Consider the following 22,872-nt stretch of genomic DNA (forward strand, 5'->3'; position numbering starts at 1 on the left):
ATTTTATACAATACATAGCATCTGCAAAGAAATTATAAATTAAAAAAATTTTTTAAATTTCAGAAATTACAAAAAATTTTTTTTTAATTTAAAAGAAAAAATTATAAAAAAATTTGAGAGAAAAGAAAAACATAATATGTCTGGTAGTTTATAATCACTATTTGTACATAATTATATTTTTAATCATGTTGAAATTAAGTGACAGAATAATACAAAAGTTAGCCGACGTTTTTAATTTTTTGGTTTTTTTTCATTGATTGAATTAGAACTAAGAAAAAAATTTTTTTTTAATTCCACTTATAGTTTTTCAAGTTTTTTACGAATGAAATTTTTTTTGTAACAATTTTGTCAATAAAAAACACTCTAAAAATTTTTAGATGTTGGCTAACTTAATTTTTATAGTGACAGATGATAATTTTAGGATTTAAAGAATTAAATTTATTTTTTTTATTAATTTATGTTTAAAAAAAAAAAAAAAAAAATTATTTACTGTCGTTTAGCCAAGATATAATTTTAAATCAACCAGTTTTATTTAATCGTTTAATAAACGACACTGAAGTTGACAAACAGTAGAAATTTTTTTAGAATTTTGGAGCAGTTAAATTATAAAAAAAAAATTAATTAAAAAATTCCACATGTGAAAACTAATAAAAATTACAATTGGAAATTTTCAGAAGAATTTTTTTGTTTGTAAGTGATCTGTTAAAAAAATTTTTAAAACTGACAGCTGACAGCTAACTTCAGTATTATTTTATTAATTATTATTTTATTTAATCAAACCTTTTTTTTCTCCCTCTTTTTACTGGCTCGAGTCTTTTTACATTTCTTCCAATCATTTTTTGACCTACAGACAGAAATAAATGATAAGTAAACAATAAACATACATTATTCTCCAATGAAAAACATTTGACAACCTGTATATAAATCAAAACCACTTTAGTTAAAAAAAATTCAACAGTTTGTTGAATTAATTTTTTTTAATTTTCAGTTAATTTTTAATCTACTTAAAAGCAGGAACTGTCAAATTACTCCATTTACGCAATTGAATATATTTACTCAATATGTATATTCATAAATTATACGATATTTAAAAAAAATTGTATTTATGTTTACAACTGTTTGATTGTAATTAAAAAAATTATTTTTTATACTTTAGTAATTGAAAAATAAAAACTCTTCAGGTGTCTGAAGTGAGTGTCATAAATAAACGGAGTTTTAATTGTTAAAAAATGAGAATATCTGTAAAATAAATGAACATATCATTATTAAGAAGCCAATTTATAATAAATTGATGGGTAAGTGTAAAGTCAAGCGGATTTTATTTCATAATTGAATTAAATATTAAAATAATGTCACGTAAACATATTATATTGCTTGAGGTTATATACCAAGTGTCAAATGTTTTGTATGCTCCAAAAATATATATATATATATATATATATATATATATATATATATATATATATATATATATATATATATATATATAACTAAACACAAAAATGTACCTTTGATTATCAGCGGTATTCTTGAATAATTCGTAAAAAGATTTAGCATAATTGATAGATTCTGATTGAAGCCTTTCATGATCAATGGATATCATGTTTAATAATATATATTAATTAAAATAATATAAATTATTTAAAATAAAATGTTATGTAGGTAAATGAATACGCAGTTGAACATAACATTCACCAATTCATTTTTGTATAATATTATTGATCGTCACTTTTATATATTAGGTTGTTGTCTCACTCACGGCGTACACACACACACACACTGTGTTGGCGCGGTGTTGAGTCTCACCGCCGATATGAGTCTGAGAGCTATACTAGCTGAGAATGAGAACTGACACTGACACTCACTGCCAGCTACCAGCTACTGCTCACCACAGCTCACCATATCTACACACCAACTAGCTCCTACAAGAGCAGGCATTGACCATACCTCCGTAAGTCCGTACCACCACCAGTTCCAACCAACAGCAGCCAAGATTCTGCTGGTAGACCAGCTGCTGCTATTCTCTCTCTATTCAACAAAACAACTTTGTATAAATATATGTATGTATTATGATACTGAAGTTAGCTGTCAGCTGTCAATTTAAAAAAATTTATAACAAATTAATTATAATAAAAAAATGCTTCAAAAAATTCTCACTTGTGACTTTTATTGATTTTCACATGTAGAAATTTTTAATTAAATATTTTTCATAATAATTTAATTGCTATAAAATTCTAAAAAAATTTTTAATGTCTGTCAACTTCAGTGTCATGTATGTTTTGTGTTTGATGGATGTATATGTATATGTACTTGTACCTGTCATAATATATTATGTATGCGGTATGATATATTTAGATTTTTTTCAGCGGATGTTTAATGTTACGCGATTGCGTTGAAGAATATATTTCCCGCTTTAGAGAATTTACGTTTTACATTTATCTGATAATGTGAGCTCTGACCCCCTTCGGGTTTTGACAACAAATAAATATCAACAATTACGTCATCTTTATTTTAAATTCTATTGGTTATCTCAGTTCAGATGAGATTATTCGTTGGTTAGTCGTCAGCCAATGAAAATTGATTTACGAGTTAAATTTGTTGTGATTGGATGATGAAAAGTGCGCAAAAATTTAAATTTTGTGATTTTTGCATCAGCATAAAATATTTGAATGTTTTTCAGTTAGTGTCACAAATAAAAAAATTTAATATTACCTAGCATGGGTTAACTCCACTTGTAAATAATTGCCAAAACAAATTATTATGTAAAAAATTAAAATATTAAATTAAATTTCTTAAAACAATCCAATTAAAAATGTAAATTAAGTTAGCGGACATCTGAAAAATTGTTAGAATTTTTTTTTACTGAAAAAATTATTACAAAAAAATAAAAAAAAAATTTAATTGTAAAAAACTTAAAAAACAATGCGTGAAATTTTTTAAAAATATTTTTTAGTTCTATTTTTATGATTAAAAGAAAATCAAAAAATTAAAAACGTTGACTAACTTAAGTATTATAATTAAAAAACTTTAAAAAAAAAAAAAATATATCAAAAACATAAAAAAAAAAATAAAATAAAAATTTTATCCAAAAACATAGAAGCCAATTTTTTTTTCCAACTTTTAAAGGCAAAAAAGCTATCGAAATCTTTATTTTTTTCTTTTACCACATTTTTTTATCATAAATGCACCGTAAAAACAAGCAGAATAAAAAAAAATTAAAGAATTTTATTTTTTTAAAATAAAAAATTTTACTCACAGTTTTTAAAATTTTAACATTTGAATATTTTTTAATAATTATTTATTTTTTATACTTAAATTTTACTCAATAGAATAATTTTTTTCTATACATAAATTAAACATGACATTTTAAAAAAATTTTTAATCAATAAAACATCAATATAGTCTCCATAAATAATAACAATGCCAGGTATAAAATTTCGGGGCAATATTTGCTTGGGGTGAGATATGTCTGTCAAGTAAAAGTGAAAAAAATATATGACTAATACACCCTTAGTAGCTTTAAAGTCACCTTGGTGATAAATTAATGGATTATTTATATTACTTTTATTACAAAAAAAAAAAAAATAAATAAATAAATAAAAATAAATAGAAAGTGTTTAAGTGATTTAAAAAATAAAAATAAGTCGAAAAACAATATTAAATAAGAATTGATATTTTTATGTATAATATTGAAGTTAGTCGTTAGCTGTCAATTGAAAAAATTTTAATAACAAATCAATTACAATAAAAAAATGCTTCTAAAAATTTTCACTTGTAATTTTTATTAAAATTTTCACATGTGGAATTTTTTAATTAAATTTTTTTTTATAATAATTTAGTTGTTATAGAATTCGAAACATTTTTTAATGTCTGTCAACTTCAGTGTCATTTTTAAGGTTATATATTTTCTATAAGCGTATTTTTTTTTTTTTTTTCAATTTTTTAAACTTCTTTATTGGTTCTCAAAATTCACTTCACGATCTAAAATTCAAAAACTTACTAAAAATGTTTTTAAAATTTTTCCCGCTTTTTCGAATTTTAAATATGGCGTAAGTAATTCTTATAAAGTTAGCGGTAATAAATTTCCGGTTGAAAAAAATATACATCAGCCGATAAGTTGAACATGTGAAAGAGATAACAGCTGAGCATCACGCGTCTCCCGCCAAAACCGCAGTAATCTCGTGCATTAACGCGCGCATTTACATCTGCTGTGCGTCATACTCTCCATTTGCAAACAACAAGCAGAGTGAAATTGTCAAATATATTTTTCGCTGACAATAAAAAAATTTTAATTTAACTTTTATAAACTAAATATCAACTGCTTACTAAAATGACCGGCAAAGATAAGAGAGAACGAATGTTTGTGGTTAAACGGAGTAAGTACTTACAAAATTACCAATCATCCCGCCTAACCAAATTATTGAATCCATTCATCAAACTAGTTTGATTTAACACAATAAAAAATTCATATAAATAATAATAATTTATTTATTTTTTTCAGATGGAGCGAAAGAGGAAGTTCATTTCGATAAAATCACTACCAGGATCGAAAAACTATGTTGTGGCTTGGACATGGATTATGTGGATCCGGTAAGTTAACAAAATTATAACAATTGTGTTATTACAGTTTGAAACAAAAATCTATAATCAATTTTTTATTCATTAATTGACAATGCTTAACGATGGGACTTAATAGTAATTATCCTAAAAAATATTTTATAAATTAAGCTAGATTATTCACCTTGAAATAAATATTTGTTAGATAAATTAATTGTTTTTTAGCCGGCGATAACATCAAAAGTAATCGATGGTCTTTATGCTGGAGTGACAACAGTTCAATTGGACAATTTAGCTGCTGAAATAGTTGCTACTATGACAACAAAGCATGCTGATTACGCTATATTAGCAGCTAGAATTGTTGTATCTAATCTTCACAAAGAAACTAAAGCTAGTTTCAGTGGTAAGTTCACTCGATATTTTGTTTTTTTATTTGTCATTTAAATTATTTTTAATTTTTCATTATTTTACACCTCAATTTTTTTATCACTTCCATAAAATAAATGTAAAATGTCTTATTTTTTTTAAGTATACACGGAAAGAACAAAATGACACTACTAATTCTCTCATATTATATTATGAAAACTAAACTAGCCGACATCTAAAAATTTTTAGAATTTGTTTTTTATTGAAAAATTAAAAAAAAATAAAATAAAAAATTTTTAGAATTTTTTTTTATTAAAAAATTAAAAAGAAAAAATTTTATCTGTAAAAAATTCAAAATTTTTTTTTATTCACAGAGGTAATGAACGATTTACACAATGCCATTGATGAGAAGACAAAAGAGCGCGTCCCTGTAATCAGTAAACATCATAACGACATAATTCAAAAGCACAAAGATGTTCTAGACGCAGCGATAAACTACGACCGTGATTTTCGTTACAATTACTTTGGTTTCAAGACACTGGAACGTAGTTATTTATTAAGAATAAACGACAAAATAGTTGAGCGTCCTCAGCAGATGTTGATGCGAGTTGCCGTCGGAATCCACGAAGAAGATATTGATAAGGTCCTTGAAACTTATGAGCACATGTCCCAGAAATACTTTACTCATGCATCACCAACTCTTTTCTCAGCTTGTACTATGACCCAACAAATGTCTAGGTAATTGAAATCTATATTATTAAGAAAATAAGAAAAATTTTGTCTCCAAGATAGTCGTATGATAAGAACGTCAATATTTAAGAAAGTACAGTGCAATTTAACAAAAGTCATTATTTAATAAAGCAAAATTTTATTTATTTATATTTTACAATTCACGGCAGTCACATAGTGACTGCAAGGTTGCTAGTAATTATTGATTTTAATAATATCATATTAATACTCCAATAATAAAATAACTTGATCTTCATAAAACTTTCAGTTGTTTCTTGCTGACCATGATCGATGACAGTATTGAGGGAATCTACGACACAATAACCAACTGCGCGTTAATAAGTAAATGTGGCGGTGGAATCGGTCTAAGCATACACTGCATCAGAGCTAAAAACACACCGATACAGAGTACCAATGGTGTATCGAATGGTTTAGTGCCAATGCTGCGTGTATTCAACAATACAGCGCGCCATGTCGAGCAATTTGGCAACAAAAGACCCGGCGCATTTGCTATTTACATTGAACCCTGGCATTCAGATATCTTGGACATCCTTGATTTGAAAAAGAACACCGGCAAAGAAGAGTACCGAGCACGGGAACTATTCTACGGGCTGTGGATCCCAGATTTGTTTATGCAACGTGTGAAAGACAACGGAAAGTGGAGCCTGATGTGTCCGCATCAATCCCCAGGTCTTCACGACTCATGGGGTGAAAAATTCGAAGAAATCTACACGAAATACGAAGAACAAGGTCGCTATGTTCGTCAAGTCGAGGCGCGTGATATCTGGATGGCGATACTCAAGTCACAAGTTGAAACAGGCACTCCATACATGGTCTACAAAGATCACTGCAATCGTAAGTCAAATCATCAGCATCTGGGTACTATAAAAAGCAGTAATTTGTGCACTGAAATAATTGAATACTCTAGTCCAGATGAAATTGCTGTCTGCAATTTAGCCTCTATTGCTGTCAATAAGTTTGTTGATACAACAAACTACACTTACGACTTTAAAAAATTAAAGGCTGTCACTAAAATAGTTACTAAAAATTTAGATCGCGTGATTGATGTCAATTCGTATCCTCTGCCTGCCGCTGAAAATTCTAATCGTAAGCACCGTCCGATGGGTATCGGTGTCCAAGGTCTTGCTGATGCTTTTATACTGATGCGCTATCCATTCGAGAGTGAAGAAGCACAGAAATTGAATGTACAGATCTTTGAAACGCTCTATTACGGCGCATTGGAAGCTAGCTGTGAAATGGCACAAGAAAAGGGTACTTATGAAACTTACAAAGGTTCTCCAGTTAGTCAAGGTATTTTGCAGTATGATATGTGGAATGTAAAGCCGACTGATTTGTGGGATTGGTCAGAGTTGAAAGCAAAAATTGCGCAACACGGCTTGAGAAATTCCCTTTTGTTGGCACCTATGCCCACTGCAAGTACTGCGCAAATTTTAGGAAACAATGAATCTATCGAACCGTACACCAGTAATGCTTACGTAAGGCGTGTTTTGTCTGGAGAGTTTCAAGTTGTTAATCCGCATTTACTTAAAGATTTAGTTAAGCACAATTTATGGAATGATGATATGAGAAATGAAATAATAGCTAATAATGGTTCTATTCAGGAGATAAAATCTATTCCGGATGATTTGAAAAAATTGTACAAAACTGTTTGGGAAATATCTCAGAAGACTGTCTTGAAGATGGCTGCTGACAGAGGTGCTTTTATTGATCAATCGCAGTCACTTAATGTTCACATGGCTGAACCAACTACCGGAAAATTAACTTCGATGCACTTTTATGGATGGGAAATTGGATTGAAAACTGGAATGTATTATTTACGTACGAAGCCAGCTGCCAGCGCGTTACAGTTTACTGTTGATAAAACGAGGCTGCCTAATTACCGTCCTAACAAATCGCTGAATGACAGCGTTTCTGCTGAACCTGTTGATAATGGTCAAGTTGAGAAACCAAAAGAAGAGGAGAAAGAACCAGAAGAAGAAGAAGAAGATCCAGTACTTGTTTGTTCACGGGAGAACGGTGATGCTTGTATGGCTTGCAGTGGATGATTGTTATTTTTATGTTCCATTTCTTTTCTTATTTTTTCATTTAATTTTAATCAATTAATACTTAAGATATGCGAGTACTTTGTTAAATAGTATTAATAAACATATCGATGTATATGGTATGAAGTTCAAAATAAATTAACAGCATTCATAATTCATCATACTTGAAAATTTTAATTATATGTGCAATTTTTTATCAAAGATAATGTGATTTGAGTCCATTTTGAACGGTATAAATTTATTTAATTTTTCAAGTAATTTAAATTTATAAAATTGAAAACCAAATTTTTTTTTTAAGCTTACAGTTAATTGTTCTTAATTTTATTGTCTTTATCTATAATTTGTGTTAGGTGTCAATTTAAAAATAAAATTATTTTGAAAAATCAAAATTTGAATGTAAAAAAATAATTAATTTCAGAAAAAATGTCCTATTGAAAAAATATTGTTTTTTAAACATTTATTTATTTATTTTTTTTTTTTTTTTTTTTTTCAATTTTTGAAACATTTTTTTAGAAAACAACAAATATTTTTTTAACAAATTAATTATAATACAAAAATGCTTCTAAAAATTTTCACTTGTAATTTTTATAAATTTTCACATGTGAAACTTTTTAATTAATTTTTTTTTAAATAGTTTATTGTTATAAAATTCTAAACAAATTTTTAATGTCTGCCAACTTCAGTGTTATAATTAATTGTGATAATTTCACTAATTTTTAATAGTTGAAATTAAAAATTTTCAAAAGACAAAACAAAAATTTAAAAATTGGCGGTAAAAAATAACCAATGAAAACGGAGCCTCAGCTGTTATTAAGGCAGTATTCAAGTACACACTTTTCCACATTGTTCGAGAAGGTCCGCCATGACAGCTGATGTATTCATCATCGCTTGACATTTTATCGGAACATGATATTTTGTAAAATTTATTTCATCAAATGGCAGACTCTTTTTTCGGATTTGATACTTCTGTACCAGTAAGTTAATAAAAATAATTTATTCAAATAAAAAGTTAAAAAAAAAATTATTTACATAACTCTCAAAGTAAATTTATTTTCCAGATAATTTTCTAGCCCAACACGCTCTTACTCCAAAATATTTTTCTATTTATTTTTTTTTTCCATAAATACATCACCTGGCTTAAAGTACTTCTGTATTAATTTTTATTTTTTTTACCAGTGACACACTAAATAATTTACATTGATACCATTCATTTATTATTTTTATTATCATTAAAATAATATAAAAATGAGGTCGATGACTTTTTGTCGTTACGATCGACAACCAAGATGCCAGACATAACCTGGAAAAATTTATATTAATAATAAAAATGAAATACTATATTTACATTCTTTATTTATTTTTATATTTATTAATAAATTTAATTTCAGGGTGGTGGTCTAGATGACGCTATAGAATGTCCGTTAGACGAGGACGATATCGTCGAAGAGGACGAGTACGATGCATTGAACGACGAGACATTTGGCTCGGCTACCGATGATGATTGGGAGAAAAATCATGAAAAATTAGCCCAAATTGCTGAATCTACAAGATTGCAAAAGCAATTAATAAATCACAAGGTAATTATCATTTTTCTTCAACTAATTTATGAGTGACTTATTTTGATATCCTACAGATAATGGACAATTATATTATCAGTTTCAACATTAACATATGGCTTTGATAAAAAATCTCGTCGTTTAATTACAACTTTCATTATAATTTATAATTTAATGATTTGAACTTCTTACAGGTTTTAAAAGAAAAAAAATAATTCACAGTTTCAATCAACATATCAGTAATTAATTTTCTTTAATATGACTCAAGCGCCTGAAATAATACCAATCAACGTAAAATCATCACATTAGTATTGTAAACAATTATCGAAGTAGTGATGTTGACATTATGCAGATTGTTCATTAATTTAATTTCTTTGGGAGTAATTTATTAATTACACTCATTTGCTGTTTAAATTATTATAATTTTGATTTAATTTTAATGGTTCTTTTTCTAATGAGATTTTTAAATTAATTTAAATTAAAGATAGTAAGCTTCGAATCCAAAAAATTATGAAATAATACCCCAAAAAATTTGACAAATTTACTTTTTTTGAAAAATTGAATCATAGCAATATTATGCAATTTATATTAAAATTTTAAATCCCATTCAATCAATGTTAAAAATGAATCATTTTTACTGTCTGCTGTAAAATTTTATAAAAGTGCGATACGACGTATTAGAATGGCAATATCGAAATGAAAAGAAATCAAAAAATTGAAAACATCGGCTAACTTTAGTATTATGAGGAAAAAGTGTAAACCCTTCTTAAAAAGATATATGATTGCATAAAAAAATTTATGTATACTGCAAAAAAGTTTTTATAGTAAAAAATTTTGCGTCAAAAAATTTTGTGTTAAATATTTAACACTTTTTTGTATTGATTTAACACAATAAATATTAAATTTACACACAAAAGTGTTGAATATTCAACACAAAATTTTTTGACGCAATGATACAAAATTTTTGACTGTGTATTATGTCACAAGACATATATGTCGATTTCATTTAATAAATTGAGCTAATAAAGAATCTAAATTTACAGAATGGCATTGACGTGGACATTGAAGGAAGTTTTCCGCATTTGGTCATGGACGAGAAAGATGGCATTGTCCCAAGACCAGGAGTCTGGGACAGTCCATCAAATTTTCCAGTGGTACCACCGAATCCATCTCTATCCGTGGCCTTGAAAAATGTTTGTACCGTAGAAGAATTGGAGCGTGGTTTAATGCGACCACCGCCAGGTCTGGTAAAGCCGTCGACACCACAGCCAACAAACATAAATATTGAAAACAATATCAACACAACGACTAACCAAACTCCGTCTGTACCACAGCAATTGCCCTTACCTAGACCCGACGGGCAATTTTCATTGGACTATCCAATGATAAATGATCTTACTGCTAATTTACGTGCTAACCTACTGAACAACATGCCGAGATTTCCACCGGGTCTGACCATGCCCGGTCAACATCCAGTAATCCTTCCACCAAACGTGCGACTGCCAAACGCACCACTGTTGCCAAATACTCGACCTTTGGCTGGGAATCCCGCAGCAGCTGCAGCGACCGCCGCAGCGGCTAATTTACTAAGATATCCTTTGCCGCCGCATTTAATGATACCTCACAATAATCAGAGGCAGCCCATGCACGGTAATTTCTCAGTCGGTAATTTTCCTCAGCAACCGCGACCTAATTTACCGCCGCCTCAATTTATGCGACCAGAGCACCCTCTGATGTCGGCGTTCCCTAACAATTTACCAAACCATCATCAACATCATCAACATCTTCAACAGCAGCAAAATCAACTTCAACAGCTTCATCTTCAACAGCACCAACAATCTGGTAATCAGCAGCGGAATCACAACAGACCAACTTACCAAACAAACGATCAATCTTCGTCTAACAATCATCAACCATTTTTCAAAAATAACCAAAATTGGAATCAGAATCGCAATAATCAAAGGTACCATCATCACAATAATTATCACAACGGATTGAATGAAAACGGAGAGTACGACGAATACGCCGGTATGATGAGCAATCGGGAAAAGCAATGGCTGATCAACATTCAGCTGATGCAGCATAACACCAATCAGCCATACTTTGACGACTATTACTTCACTGTATTTTGTGATCGTCAGAACAAAAAAAATAACGAGAGCTCGGATAATCATAAGGATAATAAAAAACAAAATAATAATAAAAATGGATACCGTGACAGAGACAACAAAGATCAGTCGCAGCATATTCTTACTAAAGTAGTCTACACACCAACGCAATTTGAAAATTCACTTGGTAAATTGCAGTGCGGAAGTGTAACTGCTCCGCGGAAAATAATAGACATGGATGTGGTGGCCAACAGCGACCCGCAGCAGAATCAGGCGTCGCAGCAAAAAGATATGAAGAAGGCGCGTCAAAGATTGTTGGAAATAGAACGTTTGTATACGGTACAGCTGAAACTTGAAGATGTCAACAATCCCTTGGCTTTGTTGGCTGAGCAGCAAGCTCTTCAGCAGCAGCAACAAGCGGACCAAGAGCCTGAGAGCAAGCCAGTTAAGAAAACAGCGCCAGAACTGATCAATATTATGCTTACATCGATACTCCAATTGTTGAAGGAAGATAAATTATCGAGTATTTTGTGCATTAGAAAAGGAAAAGCTTTGTTATTACGTTTTTTACCGTTTCTCAGTGTCACTGAGTACACTCAGCAACTCGGCGAATTTTGGGTTGGATTCATTCGTGGTTTCGCTGTTATAAGTCGTCGAGATGCCAATATTCTTATACGTTTTTTTCCTGAGTTTCATAGGTGGATTGAAACAGTCGGCGGCTTTGATATTTTACTACGCTTGGCTAAAGGCTTTTTAGATTCTGTCAATCAGCCGAATAAAAATAATAATAGTTTGGCACTAGCTGTTACAAATAAGGTATGTTTATGTTTACTTTATTTTATTAAATATAATAAACTCTTAATACTAAAAAATTTATAATTATTTAAACTAAAAATTTGATAATTTTTTTATAATTTTTTTCTAACTTAGAATAACTTGAAAAACCTAGACCTCAATGATTTTTAATTTTATATAAAAGATACTTGGAAAAAAAATTTTAATTTTTTATTTAAAAAAAAAAAAATTAATTATTATTTTTTTTTTTTTGTTTTATTTAATAAGAAACAAATTAGATATTTTTTTTTTATAAAAATGAATCTAATACTAAACGAAAATAATAATTTTTTTAGTTTGGGGTATCTGTGCTAGCCTCGCTATTGGAAAGAGCAGAAACTTTGTATCCTAATGAAGACAACGCATCATGTAGTGAATGGTCATCATTTATCGTAACACTTGCAGACACCATTGGATCATCACCACCAAGTATTGCACCCTGTCATCCGATTCCTGCAAACACACTCAATGAGCACTTGCAAAGAATTCGTGGTCTTACAATTGAAAGGTATGCGCCATTAGAATCTTTATTAACAGATGCTAATCTATCTCGATAGACTGATCTTATTAAACCTGTCGGTTAATAATTAACTTTAATCATTATTTTTTTTTCTTGTCTTACTCTCGCAATATATTTACTTTCTCACTCAAAAAGTTATTAACTTTGTTATTATTTTTTCATTTATTAATTTACAATAAAAGCGTTCTTCTATCCATGGGATGTAAATAGTAATTGTGATTTAAAAAAATGAAACCATGACTTTTTTGGTTGAACAATTGTAAGTTGGAAAATTTTTTTTTTTTTATTCAAGTAATAAGAACGAACGAAAAATTATGCAAACAGTCGAGTCGTATTATGAGTCCTATATTTGCAGGTCAGATTGTATTTAAACCTCCGAAATGTCATTCAATGATATATAAATACTATTAATTATTAATACCATTAAAAAAAAATGTGTAATAAGAGATTAAAAGTTAAAAAAAATAATTTTTTTTTAAGTAAGTGTTCCTATTTTTTTTTTAACCAAGTTCATAACGCGATTCGACTGTATCAACAATTAAAGTACGGAAAAAGTATAATTTACTACGAAAATAATATTTTTCATTGATTATATATAATATATTATGAATATTTTTTCGTCTTACGAAAAATTCCTTGCGCACATATTATTTCTTACATTAATTTCATTCATTTATATTTTTCATGATCGTAAGTTATTAATTATTATTATTATCATCATAGATGTAAATATATATAGACCTATGCATATTTTTATTTTATTAATATCAATAATTAATTATAAATAAATATAATTAACTAATACATATTATTTACTTCAGATGCTTAAATAATAATTAGAATTTATACTTTAAATTTATGAAAATAATAAAAAAATAGTTGATTGAAATGATGTATTTTCTTTGACCGGTTATTAATATACATTATATTATAAATAAATAAAATTGATCTTGTATATAGCATCGATTTGTTGTAAAAAAAAAATTCTGACATTTATGCACTGAATGTCTAAAAAAATTGTACCAAATTTTGAAAGCATGGATGCATGTATTATAAAAAATATCTGGTTAATTTTATTTGTTAATTTTTTTTACAAGATCAAATAATTATTGCGGCTTACAAAAAATATTTATTTTGCTACAATAAATCACTATTTGGCTGTAAATGTTAATAATGCGTTACTATAAATTAATTGATTGATTTTTTTTTTTTATAAATTATTTACGGGAATAAATTGTATTTACAGTAACTTCAATTCAACGACGATCTCCATGCCATTGAATTGACGATTTAATTCAATAAATGAATATTAATATTAACTATTAATTTAATTATTTTGAATAAAATAATCCGATTTTTGTAAATTAAAATTTATTTATAGTAATTGAATTTTAGCAATTGAAATATTATTAAATGTCATGTTAAAAATAATCTGTTTGGATAATATGATATTTGAAAAATAATATTTTGATTGGTAAAATTTAATAAATCACAAAAAATTGAATTTGTTTTTTTAGAGTTATTTATATATAAAAATTAAATAATTATTATTGAAATTAAAAATTATGTTCAGTTATATAATTTTTTTAAATTTAAATCCTTTTGTATTAATATTCATTTATTGTCGCGTTTATTCACTGACATATCACTTGAATAATTTTTATAATAAAAAACGAAAAAAAAAAAAACGTAAAAAAAAAAAAGTAATTATGAGAAGGGATTTTAAGTACTCTGAAGTGTAAATATTTATAAATTTACTTGTTGCATAGAACAAACATAATCGTCTGTATCGTTATTATTACAATAATAATATTTAATTATAATGAGTGAATAATAAATATGCTGATTTTTTTAGAAAACTATTTACTCAATAAAAGCCCACGGAGGTTGCGCTATATTCTTCTTAAAAATGTAACCGGGTACGAAATAATAAAATTTAAAAAGCGTGATCATTTATTTTGTTAATTAAACGCTTTAACTAATCAACAAGTATATTATTTGAAATAAAAAATTTTTAAATGCGTTTATTATATAATATAATAGTTAATATTGTTTAAATAGCACGCTTAAATGAATAATAATAAAATTTAAGCGTGCGATAAGACGAAAATATAATGATAATACTTATAATAATAACAACAATGATAATAATAAATAAAATCATTAATAATTAATTAAAACCTGCCTTAACTCAACCTATTAGAAATATGTTTTAAAAAAATAGGTCGTTAGGCATTGGTGATTAATTTTCATACAAATACTTACATAAATGCATAATAGTTTAATAGATATTAAATTTAAAAATCTTAATAACTTTTTCACTAAGATTGTTACTACTGAATAATAAAAAAATGGTTAAAAATAAATTATTGAAAGGAAAAAAAAAATATTAAAAAAAAATAAAAAACAAAAAAAAATATTAGCAGGAAAATTGTGAAAGTGCTTTTATTAATATTATCATTAATGTAATGGATAATGAGGGAAACAAGTTATTTTATAATTATAATTTTAATGTCAATTTAAATCAATAAATACTTTAATTGTAATGTAAAGTAAAAAATAAACTACACAGAGAAATAATAATAATAATAACAACAATAAATATTACTTAGAAGTAATAAAAATAAAATTTTTGTATAATTGTTGGCTGTATCATAAATATTTTGTGAGTTAAAAAGACAATGACAGATTTAATTTAATGTGATTAATTATTGATTTTTAAAATTTATAAATATAAATGTTTAAAAACAAATTGATGCTAAATAATGATAATATAAATTTCAGATATATATGCTTAACATTTTTAAGTAACACATTACTATATATTTTTGTATAGCTGCGATTATGTTTATTGTAATGATTAATAATATACATGTTTATATGTCACTGATTTATAATTATTTGGATTATTGTTATTCGAGGTTTATTATTTTATATTTTTCTTTTAATAAGTTTGTACGATTTTATGCTGATAAATATAGTTAATTATACTTTTTCCGTATTTTTAATGATTACAAATATGAATGAGTAAATGACAAAGTGATGGCGTTATAAAAAAAAAAAATAATAATAATAATGATAATGATAAATTATAATGATCCTAATTGATAAAAAAGGACTGTGTAAATTCTTAAAACGCTGCCAGTTAATAAATAGCAGTATCGTCGTTTAAATGTATATGTACAGAATTGATCGAATTTTCAAATCAAAGTCGCAAATAAAAATTTTTGCATCATAGATTATATCATTCGATTTATTCTAATTGCATTTATTTTTTTCCTTCACTTATCATAATAGTTATTAAAATAATTAATAAAATAAACAATTATATTAAATCTGTTATTTTATTTAAGTGAGAAATTAATTATAAAGTTTTATATTTTTATTTATTTTTGTAATTTTCCAATAATTTTACTACATAAAAAAGTTTCTTTACGCTTTTTATTAAAATGATAAAAAATAGTTTTTTATTTTTTAATAATTTTAAAAATAACAATTAAGTTAATCAATATCTAAAAATTTTTAGAATTCTTTTTTATTGAAAAAATTTTTACAAAAAAAAAAAAAAAATTAAAAACAAATTTCATTTGTAAAAAAAACTCGAAAAACTACAAATGCAATTTTTGAAAAATATTATTTCGTTCTCATTTATTAAATGAAAAAATTAAAAACGTTGGCTTTAAAGACGAAATTTAATTTTTTTTATAATAATTGCATTGTTGTAAAATTTTTACATAATTTTTAAGTGTCATAAATTTTCAAGAAGTTTTAAAAATTTAAATACTTCGCGCGGATTTCCTTAAGCGCTTTATTTCAAATAATATATTACAAGTTTCACCGGTAGAGGCGCGCGCATCTTAACTAAAATGGCTACTGCGCAGTCATCAGTAGTTTTAACGGAAATTTCGTTGCGACTTTTCATAAATTTTGTTTTATAATTGATATCAAAATGATTAGAACGAAAAATTAGGCAAAAATGTTCTATAATTAGTAATAATAAACGTTGAAATTATAAAATTCGTAATTTATTTCTTTAAAAAATGTAAAAAGTCAGTAAGAAAATTTGAGTGTTAGCCGGCAGACACTAAATGTGTTTTGACAAATGTACCGATTAGTGCAATTTCGCTCAAGTAAGAAATCTTTAAATATAAAACTGATATCAGTAGACATCTGACGAATTTTTAGAACAAATTAATTGTAATGATAAAAATGTTTCTGCAACTTATGACATTAAAGTTAGCAGATGAGAATTAACTTAGCACATATTTAATAATTTAAAAAATTTTATAACAAAGAAATTATGAAACTGAAGTTAGCAGACGTTTAAAAATTTTTAATTTTTTTTTATAATTAAATTACAACAAAAAAAATATTTCTAAAAAATTGCACTTATAGTTTTCCAAGTTTTTTACATGTGAATTTTTTTTTTTTTTAATTATTTAAGTAAAATTAAAAAAAAATTTCTAAAAATTTTGAAATGTCGGCTAACTTCATTTTCATAATAAATTATTGCAAAAAAAAAAATTGACATCTAGAAATTAGAAAAAATAAAAAATGTAATTTTTTAAAAATAATTATTTGGAACCAATTTTTTCGTTAAATAAAATTAAAAAATTGTCACTTGACCATTTTTTAATTTTTTTTTTTTTAACAAACAAATTTATCTCAAAATATTATTAAAAAAAAAAAATTGAACTTTTAATGCAAGACTAAAATTAGCCGACATTTTTAATTTTTTAATTTTTTTTTATTTATTAATTACAACGAAAAAATATTTTTGAAAAATTGCATGTGTAATTTTTAAAATTTTCTACATGTGAAATTTTTTTTTTAAATAATTTTTCAATAAAATAAATTATTAAAATTTTTAAAAGTTGGCTAACTTAATTTTCATACTTTTAATTTCTATACATGTCAATTTTTTGTTACAAAAATTATTAAATATCTGCTGAATTAATTTCAATTTAAAACTTGGCATTTATAATTTTTTTTTTTCATTTTTTAAATGTGAATTTTTAAAATTATTTCGAAGAATATTAAAAAAAATTTAATATATAGAATTAAAAATTTATTTAATGTTTTCTTAACTGATCAATTCATTTGATAAATTAAACTAAAAAATAGTCAGATGATTGATATCAGTATTATTAATGCTATCAATGTTACCAGTGTTATTAATAAGAGTGCAGGTTAATTATAAATAAAAAGTCGAAGTTTGTGGTGGTGTATTTCAAAAAGTGTGTTCCATTAAGAGTGTTACAAAAAAGTTTCATGCAAGACTTAAGAGACCTTTGATTTGTTTGAACAATGATGCGAGTTATGAGTCAACTAAATGTAAGTTTATTTTATTATTGTTAATATAATTACATTTGGAAAATTTTATACTTTAAATTAGGATCATACAATTTGGCCGTGTGGACCAGAAAAGTTAGCTAAGTTATTAAGACAACTAATCGATTAAGTTAAGATTATTACCCAATAGCTTTACCGGTTCAATGGACAATCAATTAACTGGTTAAATTACTTAAGGTAGTTGTCGTTGTTACGGCATATCTTCAGAAAATTCTAAATTTTTTAATATTTATTGAGGACATGATGATACAATTACCCTTAAAGTTAAAGTCAATTGACCACCTATAATCCGAGATGAATTCAATTACGCTCTGCAGTTCTGTACTAGTTTCTTAGTTATAAAAAAAAACTAACTGTCAGAAACTTTAAAAAAACTGACAGCTTTTTATTGTGTTTGTTGTGATTTTAAAAAAAATTTTTGACCGTCTAACTATTTATCAATAACGGATTAAAGTTCAACAATTTATGAAATAGTATACACAGAAAAAAAAAATTAACTTGATTAGAGAGAAAAATTCTTTAACCAAGAATATAATTTTGAAGAGGGGAATTGTCTTGAATCAAAAAGAAAAATTCTTGAATCAAGTAAAATTTCCTTAAATCAAGAACTTGACAATATTTTTAGTTTTAAAACATGTTATCAATTAGCGTTATCTGTGTAAACATCCTAGCCGGTTTACCGAGACATTATATTTCTTAACAGCTGGCTGTTTTGAATATTTTTTAAAAGATTTTCTGACTGACGATTCATCAAATCCTGAATAATATTATTTTTAAATATCAGATATCGGTAGTTAAATTCTGAACCCCGTGAAAGAATAAACTCCTTCAACTGAAATTAATAAGTATGGATTAAACAATTTAAAAAATTAATGAATATTACTAATAAACGTGAATTTGATTCTCACTTTTTCCCACTGCTTAATTCTGTCAATGAAACGATTCAAACGGAAAATCATCTTTGGAATCATTCTTTCGCTGTCTTCAAACCTGAATCAAGTAAATTGAGATTATATTTTTAATAATAGAAATCTAGAAAATGGTTGATTATAAATAGAACAACCCTGGAACTTCTTGCTATACTATTGTCGTATTAAAAATGTAGGGAAATAATTAAATTTGAGAATATTTGAGCTTGATCTATTTTATTAATAATAAATAATTATTATTTTTATTTAATAACACTTACTTTTCGAGTATCTTCGAATAATTTTCTATAAAATAGTCTAATATAAATTCAATATTGCCAATAAACTTATGATCCAACATAATAGAATCAACAAATTTTAAAAACTGATCCGAAGAAGTTATCCGGCCACTATTTATTATTTTAGGAAAGTATTTTTTAACGAGATCATGATTGTTTATGCAATGTAAATACATATGTTTCTCCAAGTTATCATTCCTAAACAATAAAAATTCTGGGGAAAAGAAATCGTTAATTTCTCTCTCTCCAAAATCTCTCATTACAGTGCATAGAACCCAAGAGTAATATTTAACAAAGTATCTAAAAAATGAAAAAAAAAAAAAAATTAATTAATCTTTAAATTTAATAATATCATTTTACGTATGAATTTATAATAAAAATAAAGAGACTTACTGTTCCTCTTTTCGATTTTCTACGACTGTTTTATAAATATTGCCAGCAATTATTTTACATTTTTCGTCATTTTGATTAATTGGACAGTATATCCGTAAAAAATTAAATCTCAGAGAAGCCGTGTAATAAAAATATGCACTATTATCATACTCACTATTGAGAGATTTAATAATCGGACCCAAAATCTTACTTATAAAATCATTGAGTATTCCTCTATTGATATTCACTAAATTTAGAATAGTATTTAACGGTCTAATCGCTTTCATCAATGGTAAATGATCTTGTTCTTGTCTAAGGTACCATAGTAATTTTAATAATTTATCAAGATAACCCTCGTCCTTACGATAGAGCTCTTCAATTTCACTGATAATCACTGCCCGATTTGTCGGATGAATTTTGTGGTAATTTTCTGAATTAAGATAATTGATAATAAAATTCCAATTCTCATCATCGTAGAAAACTCTATAGTAACCTAAAATTTTACTTTCGTTATTTATTTAAAAAAATTAAATTGATTTATACCTACCCAATTGTTGAATATTGAAAATAATCCATTCGTTCGAACCAAGACCAACTGGATAAGACGTCATTTCGTTATCATGCAGCCAAAACATATAATTGTTTAATGAAAAATCGGGTTTTGACTCAATTACATAATTTAAAGGTATATTCCAGGCACAATTTGACTTATTGATTGGATTAATTCGAGTAATTTTTACAAATCCAGTCTGATAGTTTCTTGTGACATTAATAATAGGATAACCAGGTTGCTTGGTCCAACAATCAACCATTGTTTTTACATTTAAGGACCTCCTCAAATTATTCTTTTGCGCATTTTCTAAGCTTGTCCATAAATCTTCTAAGGTTGTCGTTTTGAACAAACTAAAAAATAAAATTCATTCATTGTATTAGATTTTTTTCTTATAAATAATCAAAGGTCATTTTATGGCGGAAAATTAAAAATTAAATTTCATTGAAAAAACTTGTATTGTGACATGGAAGAAAAAGAACAATTGAAAAGTTACAATTTATAAAAACTGAGTATTTCAAACAAATAATTGAAAAAACTACAATTTGGAAGTCTAATTTTTTACGAACTTTACAAGAAATTTATTTCAAAGTTAGAAAATTCAATTCGGAACCGTAAAGATTAATATTTGGGATTTTAATATTTTGTGAGATATTATTTGAAACAGTAATTTTTTTAACGCTTTGATTGGAGCTTCTTTTATTATTACAAAAACTGTAATTAGTTCATTGTTTTTTTTTTTCTCTGAATAAACCTAATTGATTAAAATTATAGTTTGGATTGTATTTGACAAGAATTTACGAGTAGATACTTTGAAACAATGAAATTTTTCTTCTTTTGAAAAAAAGATTCAAAAATAAAATTACGAGTTAGAATTTTATAGAAATTCAGCAAATTTAGTATTAGTTAAAAAAAAATAAAACATTCTAATACAGCTATGAAAAATTAACAAAGTTTACTTTTTGCTGAGATATTGCTGTAAGCCATTTTGATAAACTTCTGGTTTAAAAACTACATATTCTAACATTTGCATTATTGAAGCGCCTCTCACATATTGTTTCACATTTTCGCTAACATATGTTTGGTTCCTAATAGATAACAGCGATACTGATGACAATTTTTTGAATTCTGGATCGAGCAGATAGTTGTATAGTTCCAAAGCTTGCATTTCTCTTCTACGTAATTTTTGATGGATCTAAAAAATAGATGATAATAGTCATAATTTATCTAAAATTTTTGTATTGGAAAAATATCATCCTAGCGCAAATCATCTATTAGACTCTAAAATATATAAGCTAATTTTGTCCATACTTGGTCATGTATCTTAGCAGCAAGATTATAAGCGATCCCATTATACAACCATAAATTATTAGAATCATTTGGCGTTACTACATCTGTAAACCATTGAAGAGTAATGGCTGTTATGGTTTTTAAGTCTCCAAATTCTTGGTTTCGGTAAAGAACAAGCGGAGATTTTAACGTTGAGAAATATTCATCCAATCTATTAAAAGATTGCAATAGTTTTTAAATAATGAATTTTTAAATTAGCACTGACAGAAAGATTTTTTATAAATTAAATTGTAAAAACAGATCAATGTTTTTATCGAGCATTCAATTTCCTTAAAAATTATGTGTCATTTAATTTTTTTTTCAATCGTTTCGAAACTTTCATTTATTAACAATTAATTCTTTTATCAGTGTGACCAATATAGTTTTAAAAAAACCCTAATTATTAAAAAGTAATTACCTGTAAAAAATAAGACCTGGATTGCTAATACATCCATCTTCGTTTCCTGAAATGATAACAGAATCTATTTTCGGTAGTGGATAAGAAATTCCGAAGTAATTTAAAATAGTGCGTAGAATTGAATTCAAATTGATTGCGTAACTTATGAACGAGGCCTGATCTTGTTTGATAGAATACATTGATATAGTCTTCAATTTAGTTGAAATTACAGGATAATTTGTTATTGCAAAACTTATTGAATGAGGTGACAGTAAAGGAGTTTTTTGAAAGTAAGTCAGATAGTTATCCTTGGGAGTAGTAATATTTCTTTTGGTCGGCATGTTTGACAATGCAGTAAAATTTTTCGGATGTTCTATCGATATTTCAAAATTAGCTCGAAAAATCGGTTCGTCCCAACACGGAAATAAATTACGAGCAGTAGACAATCTCAAATTTTTAGTTCCGATAAAAAAGTAACTAAAACAAAAATATTTCGATTTTTCAAATTTTTTGTTTTTGTTTTGAAAATTTAAAATTAGATACCTGTAATTCGATGAAATATCGTGACTAACAATTCGGAAAATTTTCTTATTTTCTGAAAAGTCATTACTCCAACTTAACATTAGGGTGTAGTTGCCCGTTTGAAGTTCTTCTTTTAGCTCAATTACGTAATGATTATTCAAAGGGTACCACCATTGACCGGTGACATCGTAAATGTGTCCATTTTGGGCACTTATTACTTTTGTGTACCACTTGTGCATAAATATATACCTACCTTTATGGATGATGAAGTAATTTGAAGGCTGTAACACTTGGAAAAGAATTGTACTGTTTCCGACAAATGTTGAATTTACATCGTTGTAACTATAAGGGTTTAATTGTATCGAATAAGAATGTGGGATGACATTTTTCACAAAATCTAAGTCAGATTT

General features: G+C 26.5%; 4 protein-coding genes across 6 annotated transcripts in view; 2 read left to right on the forward strand and 2 right to left on the reverse strand.

Annotated features, from left to right (window-relative positions):
* Positions 1-1,763, reverse strand: part of Hiw (MYC binding protein highwire) — a 200,912-nt gene extending 199,149 nt beyond the window's left edge. Inside the window, exons 1-2 of one of the 3 annotated variants that reach the window (XM_074245238.1) lie at positions 1,509-1,763; positions 781-844 (exon numbers count right to left, since the gene is read on the reverse strand). In XM_074245238.1, the coding sequence (XP_074101339.1) occupies positions 781-844; positions 1,509-1,603 (159 nt within the window). In that variant the 5' untranslated portion in view covers positions 1,604-1,763. The remainder of the gene's footprint in view (positions 1-780; positions 845-1,508) is intronic. The other 2 variants (XM_074245237.1, XM_074245239.1) reach the window with 2 other exon arrangements.
* A 2,416-nt stretch (positions 1,764-4,179) lies between these two features.
* Positions 4,180-7,874, forward strand: LOC141528695 (ribonucleoside-diphosphate reductase large subunit-like). Its single transcript, XM_074244881.1, has 5 exons — positions 4,180-4,376; positions 4,502-4,590; positions 4,783-4,960; positions 5,298-5,661; positions 5,921-7,874. The coding sequence occupies exons 1-5, from the start codon at positions 4,331-4,333 to the stop codon at positions 7,716-7,718; spliced, it is 2,475 nt and encodes an 824-aa protein (XP_074100982.1). The 5' UTR covers positions 4,180-4,330; the 3' UTR covers positions 7,719-7,874.
* Positions 7,875-8,527: 653 nt separating this feature from the next.
* Positions 8,528-15,975, forward strand: Patr-1 (Protein associated with topo II related - 1). Its single transcript, XM_074244905.1, has 4 exons — positions 8,528-8,689; positions 9,104-9,292; positions 10,315-12,195; positions 12,510-15,975. Exons 1-4 carry the CDS (start codon positions 8,651-8,653, stop codon positions 12,768-12,770), a joined length of 2,370 nt encoding a protein of 789 aa, XP_074101006.1. The 5' UTR covers positions 8,528-8,650; the 3' UTR covers positions 12,771-15,975.
* Positions 15,976-19,052: 3,077 nt separating this feature from the next.
* Positions 19,053-22,701, reverse strand: LOC141528874 (aminopeptidase N-like). The gene is made up of 7 exons (XM_074245155.1): positions 22,484-22,701; positions 21,962-22,417; positions 21,526-21,715; positions 21,174-21,409; positions 20,212-20,567; positions 19,876-20,157; positions 19,053-19,075 (listed from the first exon to the last, which is right to left on the reverse strand). The coding sequence occupies exons 1-7, from the start codon at positions 22,699-22,701 to the stop codon at positions 19,053-19,055; spliced, it is 1,761 nt and encodes a 586-aa protein (XP_074101256.1).
* Positions 22,702-22,872: the final 171 nt, after the last annotated feature.

The sequence above is a fragment of the Cotesia typhae genome, unplaced genomic scaffold (assembly GCF_013202065.1).
Source record: "Cotesia typhae breed Kobodo isofemale line unplaced genomic scaffold, CoteBio_Ctyphae contig_44, whole genome shotgun sequence".
In the NCBI taxonomy this organism is placed as follows: domain Eukaryota; kingdom Metazoa; phylum Arthropoda; class Insecta; order Hymenoptera; family Braconidae; genus Cotesia; species Cotesia typhae.

What these genes read in the sequence shown, in the direction of transcription:
- LOC141528695 (XM_074244881.1), top strand. Translation starts at nt 4,331, where the DNA reads ATGACCGGCAAAGATAAGAGAGAACGAATGTTTGTGGTTAAACGGA. An exon ending in AATGTTTGTGGTTAAACGGA is followed by an intron (nt 4,377 to 4,501) that starts GTAAGTACTTAC and finishes TATTTTTTTCAG; the next exon opens with ATGGAGCGAAAGAGGAAGTT. An exon ending in AACTAAAGCTAGTTTCAGTG is followed by an intron (nt 4,961 to 5,297) that starts GTAAGTTCACTC and finishes TTTTATTCACAG; the next exon opens with AGGTAATGAACGATTTACAC.
- Patr-1 (XM_074244905.1), top strand. Translation starts at nt 8,651, where the DNA reads ATGGCAGACTCTTTTTTCGGATTTGATACTTCTGTACCA. An exon ending in GATTTGATACTTCTGTACCA is followed by an intron (nt 8,690 to 9,103) that starts GTAAGTTAATAA and finishes ATTTAATTTCAG; the next exon opens with GGTGGTGGTCTAGATGACGC. An exon ending in AGCAATTAATAAATCACAAG is followed by an intron (nt 9,293 to 10,314) that starts GTAATTATCATT and finishes CTAAATTTACAG; the next exon opens with AATGGCATTGACGTGGACAT.
- LOC141528874 (XM_074245155.1), bottom strand. Translation starts at nt 22,701, where the DNA reads ATGCACAAGTGGTACACAAAAGTAATAAGTGCCCAAAATGGACACATT. An exon ending in TTTCAATATTCAACAATTGG is followed by an intron (nt 20,158 to 20,211) that starts GTAGGTATAAAT and finishes GTAAAATTTTAG; the next exon opens with GTTACTATAGAGTTTTCTAC. An exon ending in AATACTCAATGATTTTATAA is followed by an intron (nt 19,076 to 19,875) that starts GTAAGATTTTGG and finishes TACTTGATTCAG; the next exon opens with GTTTGAAGACAGCGAAAGAA.